The sequence below is a fragment of the Anopheles merus genome, chromosome 2R (assembly GCF_017562075.2).
Source record: "Anopheles merus strain MAF chromosome 2R, AmerM5.1, whole genome shotgun sequence".
NCBI lineage: Eukaryota > Metazoa > Arthropoda > Insecta > Diptera > Culicidae > Anopheles > Anopheles merus.
Window position 1 is genome coordinate 1,205,845 of NC_054082.1, and position 19,489 is coordinate 1,225,333.

General features: G+C 45.6%; 3 protein-coding genes across 5 annotated transcripts in view; all 3 read left to right on the top strand.

Annotated features, from left to right (window-relative positions):
- LOC121588490 (microtubule-associated protein futsch) overlaps nt 1-19,489 on the top strand; it is a 37,461-nt gene that overhangs the window by 6,437 nt on the left and 11,535 nt on the right. For all 3 annotated transcript variants that reach the window (XM_041906492.1, XM_041906491.1, XM_041906493.1), the window contains exons 2-5: nt 10,330-10,428; nt 18,421-18,593; nt 18,993-19,215; nt 19,286-19,444. In XM_041906492.1, coding sequence (XP_041762426.1) covers nt 10,330-10,428; nt 18,421-18,593; nt 18,993-19,215; nt 19,286-19,444 — 654 coding nt within the window. The remainder of the gene's footprint in view (nt 1-10,329; nt 10,429-18,420; nt 18,594-18,992; nt 19,216-19,285; nt 19,445-19,489) is intronic.
- On the top strand, nt 15,007-15,551 carry LOC121588494 (integumentary mucin C.1-like). The gene has a single exon (XM_041906497.1). It carries the CDS (start codon nt 15,086-15,088, stop codon nt 15,425-15,427), a length of 342 nt encoding a protein of 113 aa, XP_041762431.1. The 5' UTR covers nt 15,007-15,085; the 3' UTR covers nt 15,428-15,551.
- LOC121588493 lies at nt 15,657-16,801 on the top strand. The gene is made up of 2 exons (XM_041906496.1): nt 15,657-16,258; nt 16,344-16,801. Exons 1-2 carry the CDS (start codon nt 16,201-16,203, stop codon nt 16,715-16,717), a joined length of 432 nt encoding a protein of 143 aa, XP_041762430.1. The 5' UTR covers nt 15,657-16,200; the 3' UTR covers nt 16,718-16,801.

A 19,489-nucleotide genomic window follows, 5' to 3' on the forward strand; every position in this document is an offset into this window, starting at 1 on the left:
GTTTTTCTTTTCAATATGCCCTCGATGTGGTTCACAAATGCCCGCGACCTAGTGGTGAAATGTTCGGACCGGCCGTGCTACCCGTGAAAGGATACGCTGCCCGTCTGGCTACGATCCAAGTTGCGAATCGGTCCAGCCCCGTTCCGCAACTTTGGCGAAAGATTCTAGTAGCAAACACTCGCTGCCTCGATCCTTGCTCGTGCTGTGCGCCACACCGGACCGCCCTCGGCCAAATCGAATGCGGGCAGAAGCTTGTGCGCAAACGCATCCCAATGCTGTTCTTTCCGGCATTCTTTTTTGCACCCACCGTGCCACCGTGCTGGCTCGGCCCGGTTCTGGGCCATAGCGGGTGCGAGTGTCTTCAGCTTTACCTGTGTACTTCTTCGAGCTTTTGCCGGCTTTTCCTGGGTGACTTTCGAGCTTTACCGAACGGAACTTCCTCGACAAACATCAAGTTTGAAAAGAATTAAAACCAACCAAACAAGGATTAAAAGCTGCTTTGCATATGTATCCATCCGGCAGCAAGAGGGAGAAAAAAGGCACCATCACGCTGAAGATTGCTTGTTTCCAAATATTATTGCAAGAAAAAAAATATCGAAAGACCCACTTCCAGCGTTAGGTTTGAAAATAATGTTGAGAGTATAATCATAAAACGATCAAACGCTGAATTAGACATGCAATCAGTCGCTGAAGCCGGCTGGAAGGCTCGACCAGCTGGCACCAACGGAACCAAAGCAAGTCGCGATAAATGCTTTGGGCCTCATTTTTTACCACGATTCCAGAACGGATAAAACGGATGTCGGCTGCGCTCGGGGTGGGAGGTTCCACCCAGCAGGAAAGGTTCGTTAGCGCACGCCACACAGCTCCGATGAGGTGAAACTGGAAAATTGGACTTCATATCTCGAGGAAAGCAGTACGCGCACCCATTATAGCTCGTTTTGTGTGCGAGGTAACAAACATTCCAGCACGGCACGTGTAAGTACATGCGGGCTACGCGGTGGGTCCTACCGTTCGCCGGTAGTCCTACCAACCACCCATTATACGGCGGGAGCACTATATTACACACCAACGAAAAGGAGAAAAAACTGGTTCCTAGTGTTCATTTAAAATTCATGACAGCCTCACGGGTACGGTAAGCCGGTGGAGCAGGCAGTTCTCGTGCTTTTTGTCCGTCTTCGAAAAAAAGCCACCCTCCATGAGTAAAGTTATATTTAAAAGCACACATACACAAAGAACACACTTTATGTCGAGCTTTTTAAGTCGGGTAGCCCGCTTGTACAATGGCTTTATAGCGTGCCGGAATAATTACAGGGTCCCGAAACTTGTTTCCTTTTCGATACATCACAACACACACTCACACCGAGGGAGCTCTGGAGCTCGTTGCGACCCATAGACAGCGATTGCGGGCATGGCACACAATTTTGGGGATATTTTTGAACTGTTCTGTACAACCTGTGTACAGTTTGTTTCATCAATTATGCTGACGTGGATGGTAACGAGAAGCCGGGACAAGGTGTCAGATGATGAGGGTTTGGAGGATCGATTTCCCGGGGATGATAAAATGTAAAAATGGACCTATAATTTGATTTGTGAAAAAGTTTCTCTCCAACGGTCGCCGGCAACAACCGCACCAGCGCGTCGATAAGAGTGCCTACTGGATGCAGGTTTGGGAATGAAATTTTCATACCTAACGAGCTTTACGCTGCTGTGGAAGCTTTTATGAATAATTTTAAGTAGCCCGCTGCTGGGGCATTCGGCCGCACTTCCCATGATTGAACAGGAATGAGGTCATAATTTATGAGCAATCGCTTAGGCATTTAAATACACAATGACGTGAGTAAATTAAGCTGCATTGGCACTGCAGCGGAGCGATTGCTTTGACATGCACTAGCTACGATCGTTGGGATAATGATTTTCTATGGTTCTTGCTTTAAACCGCGGCCAATTTGTTTGTATTGTTCAGTAACATCCTTTTCGCTGAACGCGATCACCCTCCAGTGGGAAACATTCCTTCCAATGAATCGAAACTATTCCGACATTTTAAATTGGAATTTGGTGCAAATCCATTCCTCGGAAATGTTTCACCATCGTTTCGCGATCTGTAACGAAGCCATTTTCTAGCCCACAATCCTCTGAGCTAGCAATATTTTGCAGATTCACTGCATAGCGAACGTTGGTCCCTCAAACCCCGGCAGGCAGACATAACCGTCTGTGCGACCGTGCTCCAGCAGACATAAATAATAAACATCCTTGCAGGTTGTTCCGGCGGAAGGGTGCAATGTCGGGTGCAAAACAAAAAAAAAATAGCCCCAAAAACAAAACTCACCCTAAAAAAGCTGGAACGCAACGAAAAGGCCCTTGCAAAAAGGGGTCGCCGAAAAAGGGCCATCTAGACATTGGATATCGATTTCCTTTGGGTTCGATGTTATTTGGTTGTCCAAAAGTGGAAGAAAAACATCAGGGCGGTGATGGTGGTGGTGCTTTCCTTCTTCAACCCAATTCGAGTGCTAGGGCAACGAGGAACCACTGAGCACCGTTTCATGTTTCGGGTGGGGTTTCGGCCTGTCACGTTGTCTGCGTCATGGACGGTTGTTTGGAACTCAAGAAGACATGTTATCCGAAAGTGCCCAAGGAAACATGTAACTCGGGTTATTTTCGCTTGTAAGCTTGTATTTTGGACCAACTTCAGCCTTTGCCGCCTTTGTCTCGAGGTCAGAGCGGAATGCCAAACAGGTGGGGTAATTGTTTTCCAATACGATGGAAAGGCACGATGTGCCGGTAGAAGATCATAATTGATGAGTTCCGAAATCTTCCATTCCAATGTCTCTTCGTGGAATGATTTTGTTTTTTTTTTGAGTGTTAAAAATAAATCTACGAAACAAATCACATCAATTCAGAAAAGGCCGTGGAATCAGTTTCTTATAGAGACATATTGCGGGTGGCTCAAATTTGCATTTGCCATTCCCCGGAGAACTGTGCCTTGTGCTGTTCGCTATGCGGGATAAATTATGTCATCAGCGGTTGTTTACGGAGTTCCAACAGAATGTGGTTGCGCCTCGGGTCTATCTGACTGCTGCCTGGCGGCTGCTGACGAATTTCATCACTCTTTTGGCACACTGAGCTTATATTTTATTTTTCCCATTATCCTTCGCCGTATTCCGCAACCAGGCAACGAGAGCAAAAACGTTGAACCAGCTTTCCAAAAAGTCCCATGATTCTACCAGCACGCTACGCAGTGTTCGCTCTAGATGCCGGGTTATTGACGAAGGCACAACACAGACCGTTCTCGGAGCGCTCCATCTTTCGGTACCGATGATATTGCGGTAAAATTCTAATTAGAATCTGCACAACCTACCGTCACGCACAAAACCACACCAACCGCCGACGCCGAGCAGGGTGTGCTTGTGTCGGGTTTTAACATCGCAAAGGTTCTAATCTCGAACGGCGAATCTGCGGCCCGCATCAAACCACACACCGTAATGGGTGGCGAACCCGACCATTCTGCTGATTGAAATAACCAAACTTAACATTGATGCAATGATGACATTTAATGATCTTATTCCAGTGGAGGGCAGAGGGTAACAATCACGCTCAACTTTTTCCCAGAGAATTCAAAATCACTTTAAAACAAATTCGTTGGCAACTCAACGACGGCAGGCACCAACGCAATAGTGGCAACGCTGGATGTGACCTGCGCATATATTACGCAACGTTTTAAAAACCCAACCCTATCCAGCCCTGTACACACAGTCCGACGGTAGCGCTTTCCTTGCGCCCGTGACATTGATGGGGTACGTTTGGAGTTAAATCAAAACAAACACACACACACACACACACCCAGAAGGAAACAATGTGACCGTAGCGAAGGGCGAAAGTGCTACGACGAGGCGCGCGCGTTACGATTTGCGTCACGCCACTAGCCTGTCGGGTTCACTACTCGACACTCTCTGTGTATTTTCCCCCTTTTCAAGACGCCTGTCGGAGCACTTTTTGTCACTTGTGACTGAGCGAGAGGGGGAGTTGGAGGGAGAGGGTGTCGGGAAACGAAAATAGAAGGATGGGGAATTGCATTAAAGTTCATAAATTTCGACTAAACTATTGATAAAACTACAGTATCACTCTGCTACGTTGGCTGTACGGTCGCGGAGGAAAAGAGGAAAAGACGACCCTTCTCCCTTGGAGATGTGTACGTGTTTTTCGACCCAACGCCACACGCAACCTCTGACGGTGATCGATTTTTTTATTAGTGACTTGCGAGAAACTTATTCCATTTCTGCGGGCTTTTTCACACAATGTCTCAAGTGGGAATGAATGAAAATAACGAATTACTTTTTCAAAGGCATGTAAACAAGTAAAAATATTAGAATGCAGTTTTGTGTTTGAGAACAGATTCAAATCCTCTATCGAATTGATTTTAAATTGCCCTTAACATGCACAATCTCAACAGCTGTTGGTCAGCTGACGACGTTACGGCAGACCTGCCGGTCATCGTTCGCAATTATTCCGCCAACGAAAACCAAGCTGCAAGGAGATGTAACCAATTCTAGGCTGCTAGTAGCAGTTCAATAACCCTGCCCAAGAAAGCCGATATCGAATTGGCAAGCTTTTCGCTCTCCGTCTCATTGCAAATGCCCTCTTGACTTCGGAAAGGTCGAAGCCGACACATGCAGAGATTATGTGTCGGGGGGGCTTGACATTCGTTATTGAATTCGACGCCATAGGCGATTTTCGGTTTTGCGGCAATCGGTGCCAGTCGGTGGAGCTTTTTGTGCGTGTGTGTGAATGTGTGCGTCCTATATTTCGTCAAACGATACGAAATGGGGAAAATTTGATGGATGGCAGAAGCACCACCGTCTGGAGCGTTACGCAGCCGCTTTACGTAATTGAGTCTGGCGGATTCGTTTCGATCCTTTTATTTGTTATGTGTTCCCTCCCTAGATGGGATATTGATTACCTGATTGGTGCTGGGTGTTACGATCCGTACCAGGGAAAAGATTGCTGGAAGCTGGCAGCTACATTCTCTTTTGACATTTTTAAGAAAATATATAATCGTACACAAAAGGGCCCACCAAATGGCCGAAAATGGAGGCATTCACCATTGCCGAAAATATTTGTCCGTCCCAACAAAAGCATTCTCCTCGCGGTGGAACAGATTCCAAGGCACATGAGGGCCCTTTTTCCTATCGAACAACACCCAAAGAATTCATATTTCCTACCGCTTAGCCATTCGATACAGCCGCCCGTGTGCGCCATAATGTCTGGAAATGAAAAATACGTTCCGTAAACACGCCAGCCCACGGGTCGATTTGTGGTTGAGTTGAAAGGCAAAAACTCGTAATCCTGAGGTAAATGAAATAAGCCCTTCCTCGGGCTGTTTCTGTTCTGGGGGAAGGTACGGGGCACAGTACGCGCAGTGGCAGATAGGCGATAAGCGGCAGGGACCAAGAGGAAGAGGTTTCGCATTCGTGCTTCTTATTGCTAATCTAATTAACGGGAAGAATAATGAGCTTTCATTGGCTCGGCTCAGCGGCTTCATCATACGCGCTTGGCTGTTCCAGAGGTTATAGCATACGCACGAAGGAATCTCGAATTTCCCGCTACGGAAAGGCGAACGGAACACACTACCACCAGCGCCACAGTGCGTAGTGTTGGCAGCATGCGTTTCCACTTGAGGCAGGATTTAGAACCTTGTGCTGCCGTTATATCAACCATCAGCTTGTTTGCGCGCAGTCCCGGTGGGTGGCACCGTAAGGGGGTATCCTGCAGGAGGCCGCACGTTTATGGTCGTGGGTTTTCAATTGGTTCGCCTCACAACTGGCGAACCCTTTTTTTAGTCCCACGGATCAGCGGGTGGCTGATTGTGCAATCGCTGGTACTGATGAAAGGAACGGTTTGGGGTTGAAATTTATCCTCTTTCACAGTTGACTGATTTCCCAGACGATCGACCGGCGTCTTTGGTGGACCTTTTGAAGACGGTTCTGCTGCTTCTTGTAGGACTTCATAATTGTTTGCGCACAGTTATGATTCACCCGTTGAATGAACGATAAGCGTGCAAGGTGCTTGCAGCTATAATTGAAATATCGTGGAAGCAATTAACTTCGGCTTAAGCTGAATCCATACATGTTGTCCTACAGAAATGCTCATAAACAACGATACATAAACGATAGCCCCAAAACTTGTTTGCAGTTTTCATGATACAGAAGCCATATTGAATTACTTTCATTTGAAAAACACATGCTGCGTTCCAAATGATGCACACACATCCATTTTGCTGCGTGAAAGGTTATTATTTTCCTATTTACCAAACAACCACAGTGCATCGCAGTGGTTCGAAACAATTAAATTTACATCAGGCGTACTGCCACCAAGCACCGATGCTGCAATACGCCCACACAACAGTTTTCCGCTTACGTAAAGGCAGAGCAAACCCTCCCTCCTATCGCATGAAAATAAGCAAGAACTTTGTTAATTGTCAAAAACCGCGCTGTATTCAATCCTTCACCCCCTTCAAACAGGCATAAATCATCCATAAATCAATGATTGCGTGACCGGAAACCCAACCGGAGTCCTTGGCGGGACAGGAAAGAACCGTACAGCGTTCCCTGTTTTGGTGCGACCCCAAATTTTGCCCTCAACCTTATTTCAGAATAAACTGGGGTAGCTTAGGAATGAATGAGTCATTTTTAATTATTTTAAGGTTTCTTGTTTACGCACACAGACACACCAATTTAACAGTGGGTGTGCAAACAGGGTACGGTACCCCGTTGTGCGGCATTTTAAAATTTATTTCCAGCACTTGGGGACAGTTTTGTAGCCGATTCGCCTTCTCCCTTTTCTTGCTGGTATGATTAAGGGCTCCCAAGAAACACTCAATAAACGTCGCATGTCGTGCATTTACTAGAATTAAATATAACTCCACACTCTCACGCGGCTACCCCAAAGCAAAGAAAAGAGCCTCCTGCCGTATCCTGACGAACGATGCAAAAAAAACTACACCCACAGTGCTGGTCAGACGATGGTTGTGACATACGCCATGATTAATTTCCGGATATGATGCCGGCAAAGCGAAACACACTCCACGTACGACGGATGCAAGGATTCCAGGAGCGCTGTGAGCGTCCCTCGAAGCTTCGTCCAACGGTCGTTTCGGTGCGGACGCTTATCGCCGGGCCATGCCCGACTGCAAAAGGCAGCTACGATGATAAACGGTTGCAGCGTCACTGCACCGAGCCGATGTGTTATGCTATAAAATGGAGCAGAAAATACCCGCTCCGAGCAAGGTGGAATGCTAATCATGATAACGTACGGTATGGCCATCATTTTAACCATCAAGCGGACGAAGACCTTTGAGCGAGCTGTTAGAGTGACGGACAAGACGCCGAGAACAGGAAACAGCAGCTTGAACGTGGGATGGAACGTCACACAGCATAGCAGCAGTAGCGATTGGCTGCATTATCTCTCCGACGGGGACATAAAAGGCAATTGAGTGTGGTCAGGGTGCGATGAGCGTGATGGTAAAATCCTGAAAACCTGGAACATTCCCCAAAACGCTAACGACATACGAACGGACGAGCATGATTGTAATATGAGCTTTTGGGAGGAACATGATTGGCTTAGAAAATTATTTGCACCCATCAAGAAAGCTAACGACAGCCACATTGCAACTGAACATGTGCCGTAATTACTGAGCAACCAAGGCTCAATGCGTATATTTTTTACTCAGTTTTATCAGTGCAGTAATGCTTCACTCGCACTACAAACCCCCGTCTTCTGCGGGTAAATCACCGCTGTGGTTAGAGCTACTTCGAGCTTATCGGCAAAATACTTCACTTGCTAGTGCAATCTCCTTCCACGAATAATCGTGTTCAGTGCAGCCGATTCTTCACCTTCTCAGCTTCGACATGTCATTCACAAGAGCCATTAAATGCTCGTTCGATCACGTCTCAAGTGTTCGTTTTCTTATTTCTTACTGCACAAACAGAGAAACAAAGCGTCGCATGGGCGAATCACCTCGCGCAAAAGACATGGGGAATTCATCGCACGGCTGTGTACGTTCTTACATCTATCATGGTATGGCTTTACGTCATGCAAGTGATGTCATTCGTATGACCTTCGAGTTGGGTGGGGAAGCGCTGGGGTTTAGCGCTTTCCCCTGCCCACTAGTGGCCACGGGTGGATGGAATCGGATTATCGCTCCAAAACGCACCACTGTCTCCCAGAGCGACCATAAGAATAGAAAGTGCTAGAAGGGGTCGTGGCTGTAGAACGATAATGACACGTCCGATTAGCGTGATTTGAGTATCTATACGAGCAAAACAATGCCTCTCTTTCTCTTTGCCAGCTATCTATCTTTCTCTCTCTCAATTTCCCCCGCTCTCAAAAAAGCGTTCGTTTTACGTGTCAGGCGCGATGACACAATTTCAATATCAAATGGCTCATTTGCCAAAAGACGAACCTAACCTTGATGTTCGCAGGTTTTTGGAGCAGAATATTAAAAGAAAACTTAATCCAACAATAAAAAAACACTAATTAATTACTCAGGGTGTTGTTGAGAGCACCATTTCCAAACACGTAGCACCAGTAGCTTACGCCGCGGGTTGATGCTACGTGACAAAATGAAACCGGTTACAGGGAACAAACAATTTGAGCTTGATTCCCGGGGCCGGAAAACGAACCAAGCCTCTCCAAGGTAACATCATTCTCTAGCCACTCTCATTAATTATGCTACACGAAATGAGATTACTTGCGAAAATTGAAGCCAACCAAAACCAATCTGCAATAACAAGAAGCAGCGCCAAGATCTGCGCTGAACTCAGGTGAAATGACGTTTATTCGTGATGGACAGAATAATTAATGTCATTGATTACAGTCACGGTGAGTGGCAGTTGGATGGATAGGAACGGTACTTTAAAGCACCGCACAGCACATCGACGGTGTATTGGAAGTATTTGTCATTTAATAACCAAGCCTATTGGACTGGCGCCTAACGAACCTTAGATTATGCGAAGAAAGCTGCAACGAAGAATTAAAACTAATAAACACTGATTTATTCGTAAGAATCGATCGACCCAAAATACGCATGCTATAAACTACAATGACGTCGACGGAAGTCGGCAAAACAAAGCTACAAGAAACACCGTTACTGCGGTACACCACACGCGTGGCTGCGGTACGAACGCCGCTGACGACGGTTTGTACATGGAAAAGGAGAACCCGGCGCCTTTGTCCACCTTTGCCGGCAGCAGTGTGTTGAACCCGTTGCAAAAGTCTCGATCATTACACGTGCTGCAGCCGACCACCTTAACCGACTTCCAGTCGGTTAGCTCGCACATTCCAGCGGACTGTACGGTGCAGCTTTTGACCGTTCCGGATCGGTTTCCGTGCGCGTTCGTAAGCCGCAGCTCAAAACACGCAAACTCGCCGAGGTTGGGCAGCTCGGAGAACTGCGTCAAATTCACCAGCCGCTGCAGATTGCCGTGCACTTGGTTGACACGCTCCAGGTTGCACTCGACCAGCTCCTCGTGCGATCCGCACGTGTCCCAGCCGCAATGATGACACCTTAGTGCACTGGCGCCTACAAATCGAGATGAAATCTTGCAATTACCACAAAACGAAACGCTATCGAAACGATCCACACACACACACACAAAGCACTACAAACCATTCGTTTGCAAATCCAACACAGCTGCCAAGGTGGCCAGTGTTAGCGAAACTTTCCACAAAAATGTACCACTAACGAACGCCATCTTACACTTGCCGGGGAAAACTGCGATGCACGACTGACCAGCGGCACGCTACACAATTCGGGATGCCGTCAAGCTTATTTTCCAACAGAAGAAAGAGCTCAAACACTACGTGCCCTTGGCGAGATAAAATGGCTTCTGGGCGACGGTCGCGGGTGCCGGTAGCCGCAACAATCTGCTTATGCAAGCAAACTTTGTAAACATTTTTTCTGCACCGTGCCGTTTGCTGGCAGACGATGGCCACCCCGATCAAATATGGATTCGCGATCGTGTGAAGCTTTGGCAAAGCAGCAACATTGTGTGGCCGTTGCACAAACACATAGCTCCAACCAGCACCAAAATATTTTGGAGTAACACTCAAAAGCCAAATAGAAAAGTTGTGAATGAGTTTTGAATGGGCGACGTTTTCAAAACATCGCACCAAGAGAAGAAACATTTATATGAAAAAGCAAAAATTCATTACCTTTTGACAACACTGGGAGGGTTTCTTACTATTTTCAGAATCGCACATACATCACTTTAAAAACAACAGATTCTTAACTAAATTATTAATTCTCTACTTTTCCCTTTTTTCTCCCGTACATAGGCTTCCTGTCATGGGATGTCGTCGATTGCCATGTCGACTTGGAGGACGAGCTGCATACAATCACGTTGCAGGCATTGGAGGGAGAGGAAGGCAAGCATGGTAAGTGTAGATCGCCCATAAACGAGCATATCCCACTACGTAAAACGCTTCTTCGCAACATATCAACTTTAATCTTTTAATCCGACCGTTACTGTGTCCTTCCTTTAACATCGGGCTATTTTTAAAATAACCGCATTGAACATTCAACTCCACGGGAGCTGCTTTTAAGCGGGCCTACCGGTGCTTTCGCCAACGGTAGGGGAAAGCTCGGCAAGGTCAAATGTAAATTAAAAGGTTCTGTCGAAGGCAATATAATTCATTACCTGCAATGCCACAGCAACAACAGCTGCGTTTCAAGGGCGGCCCAGTAGCCGAGCACATTTTTACGAGGAAAAGCTATAGCTACACAACACACGGCTCAACAGATTTCGAGAAAGCCTGGTAGGGCCATTTATGGTAATGAGAAATGAGCGCGTTTGATAAAGAATTCTTCTCGCAACAGCGGGTAAGAGTTCTTCACGGTGGAAAACTTTCTGCAAGATATTAATTTTCATTGCCTCCGTTAACAACACCAATCAAGTGTTATATGAACAGTGTTCTTCAAACATAAGACTGTGAAAACAACTATTGTTTAACATGCATACTCCATCAAGTACAAAATCAAAGAAACATCTCTTTCACATTAAAGTACACAACAAATTACTTTATCACGTTGCTAACGAAACTTAAGCTTAGCCTCCAGTAGCTTCCATGATCCACCACAACCCGTGCTTCTTATCCTTCAAAGAAAACCATATTTTTCCATCAAACACAATCTCCTAAGGGTTGCGAATACGTACAGATAAACGGTGTTATCACATAGCTGCGGTCTATCAACACTTGCTTGTGCTTATGCTTCGGTCTAGAAACAAAAAACCGCCATCGCTCAAGACTTTGCTGCTGTTTTGCAGAAGATTTCACAGAAGATGTTGGATTTTTCTCGGTTGACCTTTTAAGACGCACAGGAAGGTCAAGCACCATAGCTTGCCGGTTTGTACATTTTTTATGAAGGGCTCTCTTGAGCCGGCACGTCCAGAATGAGATAAGTTTATCTCCTGTTCATTTTGTAGGGTCGAATCAAATTTTGCGCTACCTTGCAAGTTGTTGAGGGATTTTTTTTATTATCTTCGAGAAGGAAACACGGAATACGACCTTAAAAGGGTCGAATTGGATACTTTTTAGACACGAAATGGCGCACAAAACCTTCGTACCACTTCGTTAGCTATCGCTGTTTGCTGAGTGCTTGATTGTGATCGTAAAACGCACATATTGTTCTAATGATACAAAAGTCATCCATAGTTAAAGCGAATCAACATAGTGATTGTGTTCTATGTTGCGTGATGGTCATCATTGACGAACTTCATTCTATATTATAATTGAAAACGAGTACCAACACAATATCAAATAAGTTACTATTCAGTTGCAGCCGAGGGATTAAACCATTTTTTGTTGCTACGTAACATGCGATTTAGCCTGGTAATCCTGGCTAATCCACTTTCCGCAGCTTCCACTCTCGGGCCACAAAGCCAACCCTGACTGCTGCTGCGGTAAGAAATCAGCGTTAGTTAAAAATCGATGACATGTGCACTAAAAATAGAGCGTAAATCGTGCAGGTGCATTGTAAAGCGTCAGCAAATGGTGCAACACCATTGCGCCCACCCGGATCATCACCACGCTCCTCTGCTCAACTTTTGCCTTTTTTGTGCCGATTTCAGGGAGGGTGCGGTCTGGCAGGGCGAGTCGATGGTGCTCGTCGAGATTCAGAAGAAATGCAATTTAGTCCGTCCTCGCACACTGGCACCGGGCTATGAAAAACGATACGAAATTGACAGCTTCGAGTCCGTTGCTCGGCGACGCGGTGGAAGAATCGATCGATCGGAATTCATCCCCCGACCCACAACGCTTCGATTGTCCACAGCGCGGAATGTGATTGGTCGCGTCCATGCATGAGCATGACAATTCTAGATTACAACTTGGATTGCTTTCGAACGGGTTTTATGCATTCCGAATTGACAATTGCTTGTTTTTGGTGGAAACGAACGAACTCGTTTTGTTTGTGTTTTGTTGATTGGAAATTGGGGCTGCTGTTTACAAATCGTACGAACTGCGGTACCAAGATAAGTTCGCTGCGATAGGACGCACTGAATTTATGTGCAAGAGCATGTTATCTTTGTGTCATTTTTCCTACAAAAGAACTGCGCTTTTCTCAGAATCTTTGGTGCTGCAAAATTGCACCCCAGTGATGTATGGTAAAGAGCTCGCTAGTACCAGGTAATATTTTTGCATTGAATTAGACCCCCCGAAGCATACCTACCATGCATACATGTTAACGAAGGCAAGGCACCACAACTTTCTGCGACTAAATGGTACCTGTGCCTTTTGTTTCTGCCCTCACACGAGCGCACAGTGGAAAAGGAAAAGCATGCGGGCCGACGAGTCGGTGAGGTCTCGTTTTCATCGGGTGGAGATTGTGTGCTTTTTTATTTCTTCCCTCTAGCATGCATTGCTTGTCGAAAAGGGTCGAAAACAAAATGCTCTATGGGGAAAGAACACATTACCACCAACCTTTGTATAGCATAGGAACGACCCGACGGCAACCAGGGACCATGCGTCATTTCTATTTGATTGCCAAGTTGAACACACTTGTATGTGGGTTGGAGCCGATAAAAAGAACGCACAGAGAATGGTTGACACAAGGACAAAAGCCGTTTCTATGTATTGTATTAACTAATGCGTAAACAATTGCTTTTTTTCGCTGAAGGACTTACAATCATGAGAATTATTCTCTCGTACGACTCATGTTTGCTTAAAACTGCAAAAATAAAAGGCATATCAGCTATTTCTGGAATGTACCTACTTTATGGAATGGAGCCGTTTTGCATATGTTCCTTGTGAAAGCAAAGGAACAATCCAGTCCTAATTGATTGATTTGAAAACTGATGGATGGAATTGAATTGATCAGCTGGGGTAGATTATAATTCCATTCCGGGGCCTCGGTTCAACCTAAAAACGACGCCCCAAGCCAACCAAACACGATGTGCCGCTGCACGCACGCAGACGCCGGCGACAGTAATTCCATTAATCTGAAATAGGAAACCTATCCCTCCCATCGATTTCCTTCGTAACGAAACTAATTTATGTGCTGCTTAGCCCTCTCCTACAAAGTATCGCACGCACCAAAAAGCTCGTTCGCACGAAACCGAGTACAGAATTTTGTCGTTGTGGAATAATTTCTTCCCGGCATTGTCGCCACAAGCGATCGCTAGATGGTGGGTAAGCCGGGGCAAATGAATTGATTCGGTATCTCCCTATCGTTGGGCTTGTCGTTTATCAATGTCGGCAGGATAAGGGAGGTTCCGGTACCATGCCATGCAAACCCACACACGCGCGCGCCCACACATGCGAGCGTCTTCAAGGCAGATAAAGGCACCTTTAGACCTCGGGCGATAAATTATCGTACCTCTGCCGTGTACGTGTACGCTACCGATGACACGAAACGGGTGAAACTAACGTACACCGGCAGTAGAGAAATCGTTGACGAGCCCTGCGCTAGGATGCGGTGACTTTACCCTACATCCAACAAAAAACACGAGAAAAGAATCTAACGCAAATGGAACTTCGATGGAGACGCATGGTGGAGGCGCAATTTCCTGTTTCCTGCATTGCGCTCCGCAGGGACCTCGAAGATCTGGCGTTTGTGCACTCCTGCTAGCTACCTTTGCACGAATTGAGCTATGCGATGGAACCGAAAATGAGCGGCTGTGTTTTTTCTACATTCTTTCTGCTTCTGCCTCCACCGCACTACGCCGTGGATAGCATTCTTGCGCAATAGAAAAGTATAGCGAGAAAACTTTTACCACCACCGATATTGATTGAAATGGAAGGAAAAAGTTTACTCAGCCACCGGAATCGTACTTGATTGGCAATCGTACGGAATCGCTACGGGGCAGGGATGCACGATGTTGAATTAGTTTTCCCGCAGGACTAGCGTGAAGGAAAAGTTGGAGCATTGCAGCAGATTGAAAAAGCCCATTAGGATCACACAACTAAACAGAGTTATCTGTTCATAAATCGTTTATCTTACCGAAGAGGACTAAGCGAAAAGTGTGATAGAAGTCGTTGGGTATCTCTAAAGTCAATTCATCCAGTTTAAAACGCATCACAAGCATCACAAGCTTTAGAATGTGCTACACTGGTCAGGAGAGTATATTCTTTAGCTCTTAAGAATGGTTCCCAATAAACTAATACCTGAATCAATCCACAACAAGTCATGAGAAATAAGATGGTTTTGGGTTTTTTGCTTCTAACAATGGTTGTATGATCGTCTTGTAAGGATGAGATAAGCAAAAACACCTTCACACCACTATGCTACAGTTTGAATGGGCAAAAGTATTGATTAGTTGTACTGGCCTGTATTGGCTGATACCACCATATCGAGGAATTCGCGTAATATGTTAGCCACAGCACATCGGCTGAACTGTCAAGTGACTAACCGATTGAAGTGGTTTATTGGTCTCAAAACGATTTACTTATCGATCCGATGGCGTTCCAGCTAGATGCATATAAATACCTCTGCAGGTGCTTACCGCGACCAATAGTGACCTACAGAACATTCCCGATTGCAGTCACAGAACGCAGCAGCTTGCGTAGAAAAGCAGCAAACATAAAACATACAAACATGTTGAAAGTTGTTGTGGGACTAGTGACTGTTTGTGTCCTGCTCGCAGTCACCAGTGGTCAAATAGACCCTACCACCAGCACGGTAGCACCGACTACCACCACGGTGGCACCGACCACCACCACCGTAGCACCGGCCACTACCACCACTGTGGCACCGGCCACTACCACCACTGTGGCACCTGGACAAACAACCACCACCACCACAGTTGCATCTGGGCCAATAACCACTACCGGAAGTACCGATACAACGACACCTTCAAGTGCCCCACAGGATGTGAAAGCTGCCCTCCTACCAGTGCTGTTGGGAGCATACGTGGCAATGTCGATACTAGTCAACTAATTGTACCATGCGGTAAACATATCATTACTTTAAGTAGTCTACTTTCAACATAGTTTGGTGCGACTGAAAAACGTGTGAAGAAGCGGTTTGGTAACACAGAATAAATTTAAATGGAAAAACAGTACTCAATTTTACATTCAATCACCTTTTTTAATAACTCTTTTGTCATACTTTCCGTTCACTCGCTCATGAGACAATATTTGGATTCAACATGCACTTTATTCAGGTGTAAGGTTACCGAATCCACCAACGGCTTTATTCGGCAGTCTCTTGGGGTTAATCTTTCACCAAAAAAAGAAATACATTGCATCTCCGACAAGCAACCAGAACGTGCCTAACCACATTGCTTCAAGGCACGTTCTGACCCTTTTTTAACAAAACATACCATCATGATGTGAACGATATGAAAATCAGATAAACAGCCCAGGTTTAACTTGCCACAATGTTCAGTGTAGGAAAAGTTATGACTCTATCAAGGCTTTCCATAATACTCTTTTACAGCACCTGAAACCAATTTTACAAATCAATATTTTTTCGATTCTTATTCATGCCATCGATGAACTGCACAAAAGTGATCGTTTTCTGCTAATCGCACTTCAAGCCGTGGGGTCTTCACACTTGATATAATCCTTCCCACCCGATGCAGTCACCGCTACAAGTTAATAAGATACTCAGCGCTACGGTATCTTTTGTTGACTTACAATTGATAAGCATCGATATAAATAGCTGCGTCGGCCGTTTTCGCGGTGCTAGATTTGCTACAACTTTTAGAAATGAAAAACCTGCAGCTACGAGCCATCATTGCGCTGGTAATACTGTGCATCCAACAGGGTAAGAGACTCCGGATAAGGCCTGTGCACTGCAGCACATCGCCTGCTGTTGCATAACGCACACTGCTAACCTTTTCCACTTGCAGCACAATCTCTCCAGTGCTACGTGTGTCTAAGTGCGGTGAGCTTTGACGACTGCTCCACCAAAGCCCAGAAAGTTGACTGTGACTCACCGCCGCCCGATCTGCCGTTCCCGTTCACCACGCCAACGTCTAGAAATGGCAACTTCGCGTGCGGAAAGGGCAGTGGATCCGGTCCGGGAGGGCAGGTCTTTATGAAATCGTGCATTCCCAAAATGACCGAGACAGAGTTCTGCGCCTTGCTAACGGCGGAAGTGGAGGCGGACGGCAAAGTGGACGTATGTAAAGTGTGCAACGACAATCTATGTAACGCGAGCAGTGTGCGAATGTTGACCGGTGCTTTGCTGCTGTTGACCGTTGGTCTAATTTTTCGCACGTAGCTAGGGGCGATTGTGTAACGGCCGCATATGAGCCGTACTACAGTCGGTGAGACTGAAAATAGACTGCTAATTCATTCATTTACTACCAAACAGCGCTAATCTATCAATTTAAATTCCCTGTCAATATCACAGATTATGTCGATTTTTGCACGAACGGTTACAGACATGAAGTGTTTAAAACCTCAAATCATTAATTACTTTTAATTCCAAGTAACCGTCCAATGCTAATGGAATTGATAATGTTGAGTAAATTAAAACTTTTTTTTAATTCCACTATCCATCAACATGAGCAATGATAACCAAGGCACACATTTTGCACAATCCAACCTTTTTTTTTGCACTGCTTGCGAAAACCGGGGCAATGCGAAGAAAAGCGAATGATCCGAAAAACACTTCAATTCCATCGGTTTTGGGCCGTTTTTGTGAACGGTGGAGGATTTGCGAATATAGTTGATTGTTACGCCATAACAAAAAGCGCAACGATCTGCTGCTGTGCAGTGATTGTACGGTGTGTGCACAAAATGGGTTTCGGCTAAAGTGGTTAAAAATACATGAATATGCAAATTTCCAACAATGGACCGGGACACCGGGAGTGAAGTGGCTTTTTCGTGTCGACCGAAGCACACCACCGCGCGAAGGGTGCACGCGGCAAGGGTAATGAAAAGCACACATACATAAAATCTGTTACACTTCACTTTGACCTTCGCGCTACTCACACAACACACACTCTCACACTGCCCTTGTTCCGTGCCTCATTCTCAGCACAAGTGTTCGCCAGGATCACAGCAGCATGTAACCGAAACGACTGCCGACGAGCAGGAGGGCCCAACGTGATGAATGCGGCAGCCACATGAAGAGTAACACTTGGGTACCAGCACTTTTCGCATCCCTCGAGGCATGCGCTACCATGTGCCGGGTTTCGCATCAGCACGAGATCGCACGTTCCATCCAAGGCGCGTACGACCGTAGGCCGACTGGGAGCACTGTTATAAATTTCATAACTCTCCTTTCGATGATGTACTTGCGGTTGAAACACTGTTTTGCGAGACATTACAGCCATGTAGAACTTATTCAATATGGGATAGAGTTTAGTGCTTCGCTTCGCAACATTTCATTTAATGTGTGCTCGTTTCGGTACGGCGGCATTGGGCTGGACAACACCCGAAGTTGAGAATTAATGTCGCAAATACAACTATAGCAAACAGTTACCATTGGGAATACATGGAAATTGTGAGAATATTATGTGCGCTTCGGATAAGCTTCCACTCCCAAATGGCAACAACTTGTTCGTTCGGTTTCGTAATCTGCCACAGCTTGTGGGAGGTTATCGAGAAGAAGGATACTCTCAATACATGCTGTCGACCCGCAGCATCATAGATTCCTGATAAACATCTTGAAGTACAGTTTTCCTCGTTTATTCTGCTCGGAGCCACTGAGTGTCATGCTTTTCTATATTATGTCAAAGAGTTTTATCGGGTTTTATGTATGGGAGTGAGTGTTAATGTATGAGTATTGACAGCCGTGACGTTGACAAGATTGATGGAACGGAGCGTTCAAGCTGACACAAAAACAAAGAGCCATTTCGAAGCAAAACGTTCCGAGGGCTTTCCATTTCCAATCCCACACATACTAAAAGCGTTTTATCTGTTTTTGTTGGTGGAAAGAAAAATGTTGTTTCTAACTTTTAAATTATCGATTCACAGGTGAACGATTGATTCAGTATGCCAGCGAAAATCTGGTTACTGAAATATTGATTCATCCACAAGTCAACACCTTCATCCAGTGCATTCGGAATCTGCTGAGTAGCTTCACCCGGCACCGCCACATCATCCATACCGGCTACACCTTCTCAGGAAACGGGTCGTGGATATTACAGGTAAGGAGCTAGTGATAAATTGATTTTGCTTCGTCGGAAAACATAATTGCGTTCTTCTCTCAACCTTGCTTTTATTGCGATTACAAAAACAAGTTTTTTCGTAGCTTTCCCGTATACTTTTTCTCAAATACGTATAATTTATGCAATCGTTACTCATTATGAAGGGATTATTTTCCTTTTTTAAATCTTCGATGAAGCTGACGAAAGCGAGTTTGGTTTTTTTTTCATATGATTTACCAACAAAGACGCAATACGCAGAAGAAAAATTAAATTATGAATTCTGTTTGTTCGAATAACTTTTTCGGAATTAACAATTGGAATTAAGGCAATGGTTTTGTCAAAGGCACGCAAGCCGGACGACCTAATGAACAAACCCCTTTTCATTTGCTCTTTGTTTAGGATGGAACTTTTTCAGTGATGGATTTCATGGAAGCATTCCAGGAGCACGAGGTGCAACGCGTGCTCCGTGCCTATCCTGAAACGATCACGATGGACATTCATTGTGCGCCCGTAGGACAGTGGCACATGATTCAGGAAAAGTCCTTCTCACGGCTCTGTCGACTGCGTTTGAATCCGGTCGACGTACTGGACTCGGGCAGTGAAAGGTTGAACACTTTTGTCGGTAAGTTACAGCGGCGAAGATTTTTTTTCTCCTGTTTTCCTTACTCACTGTCAAATGCCGTGTTTTACAGCTTATCTGTCGTCGATGATCATACCGACGGAAATTTCGGAGCTGCTGGAAAGCTCTGACGTTGTTGGAAACATCCGTTTCAGCCACCCGACGCTGTACGTCTTCCCAGGAGGCCAGGGAGATGCAGCACTGTTTGGCATTAATGGCTTCAACATGTTAGGTAATCGAATGAGTGTGAGGAGATGGCGTGAATGTATAATTAATG

Excerpts from the sequence above, each read along its gene's own strand:
- LOC121588494 (XM_041906497.1), top strand. The coding sequence starts at position 15,086 with ATGTTGAAAGTTGTTGTGGGACTAGTGACTGTTTGTGTCCTGCTCGCA.
- LOC121588493 (XM_041906496.1), top strand. The coding sequence starts at position 16,201 with ATGAAAAACCTGCAGCTACGAGCCATCATTGCGCTGGTAATACTGTGC. Across the intron at positions 16,259-16,343 it reads AATACTGTGCATCCAACAGG|CACAATCTCTCCAGTGCTAC; the intron begins GTAAGAGACTCC and ends TTCCACTTGCAG.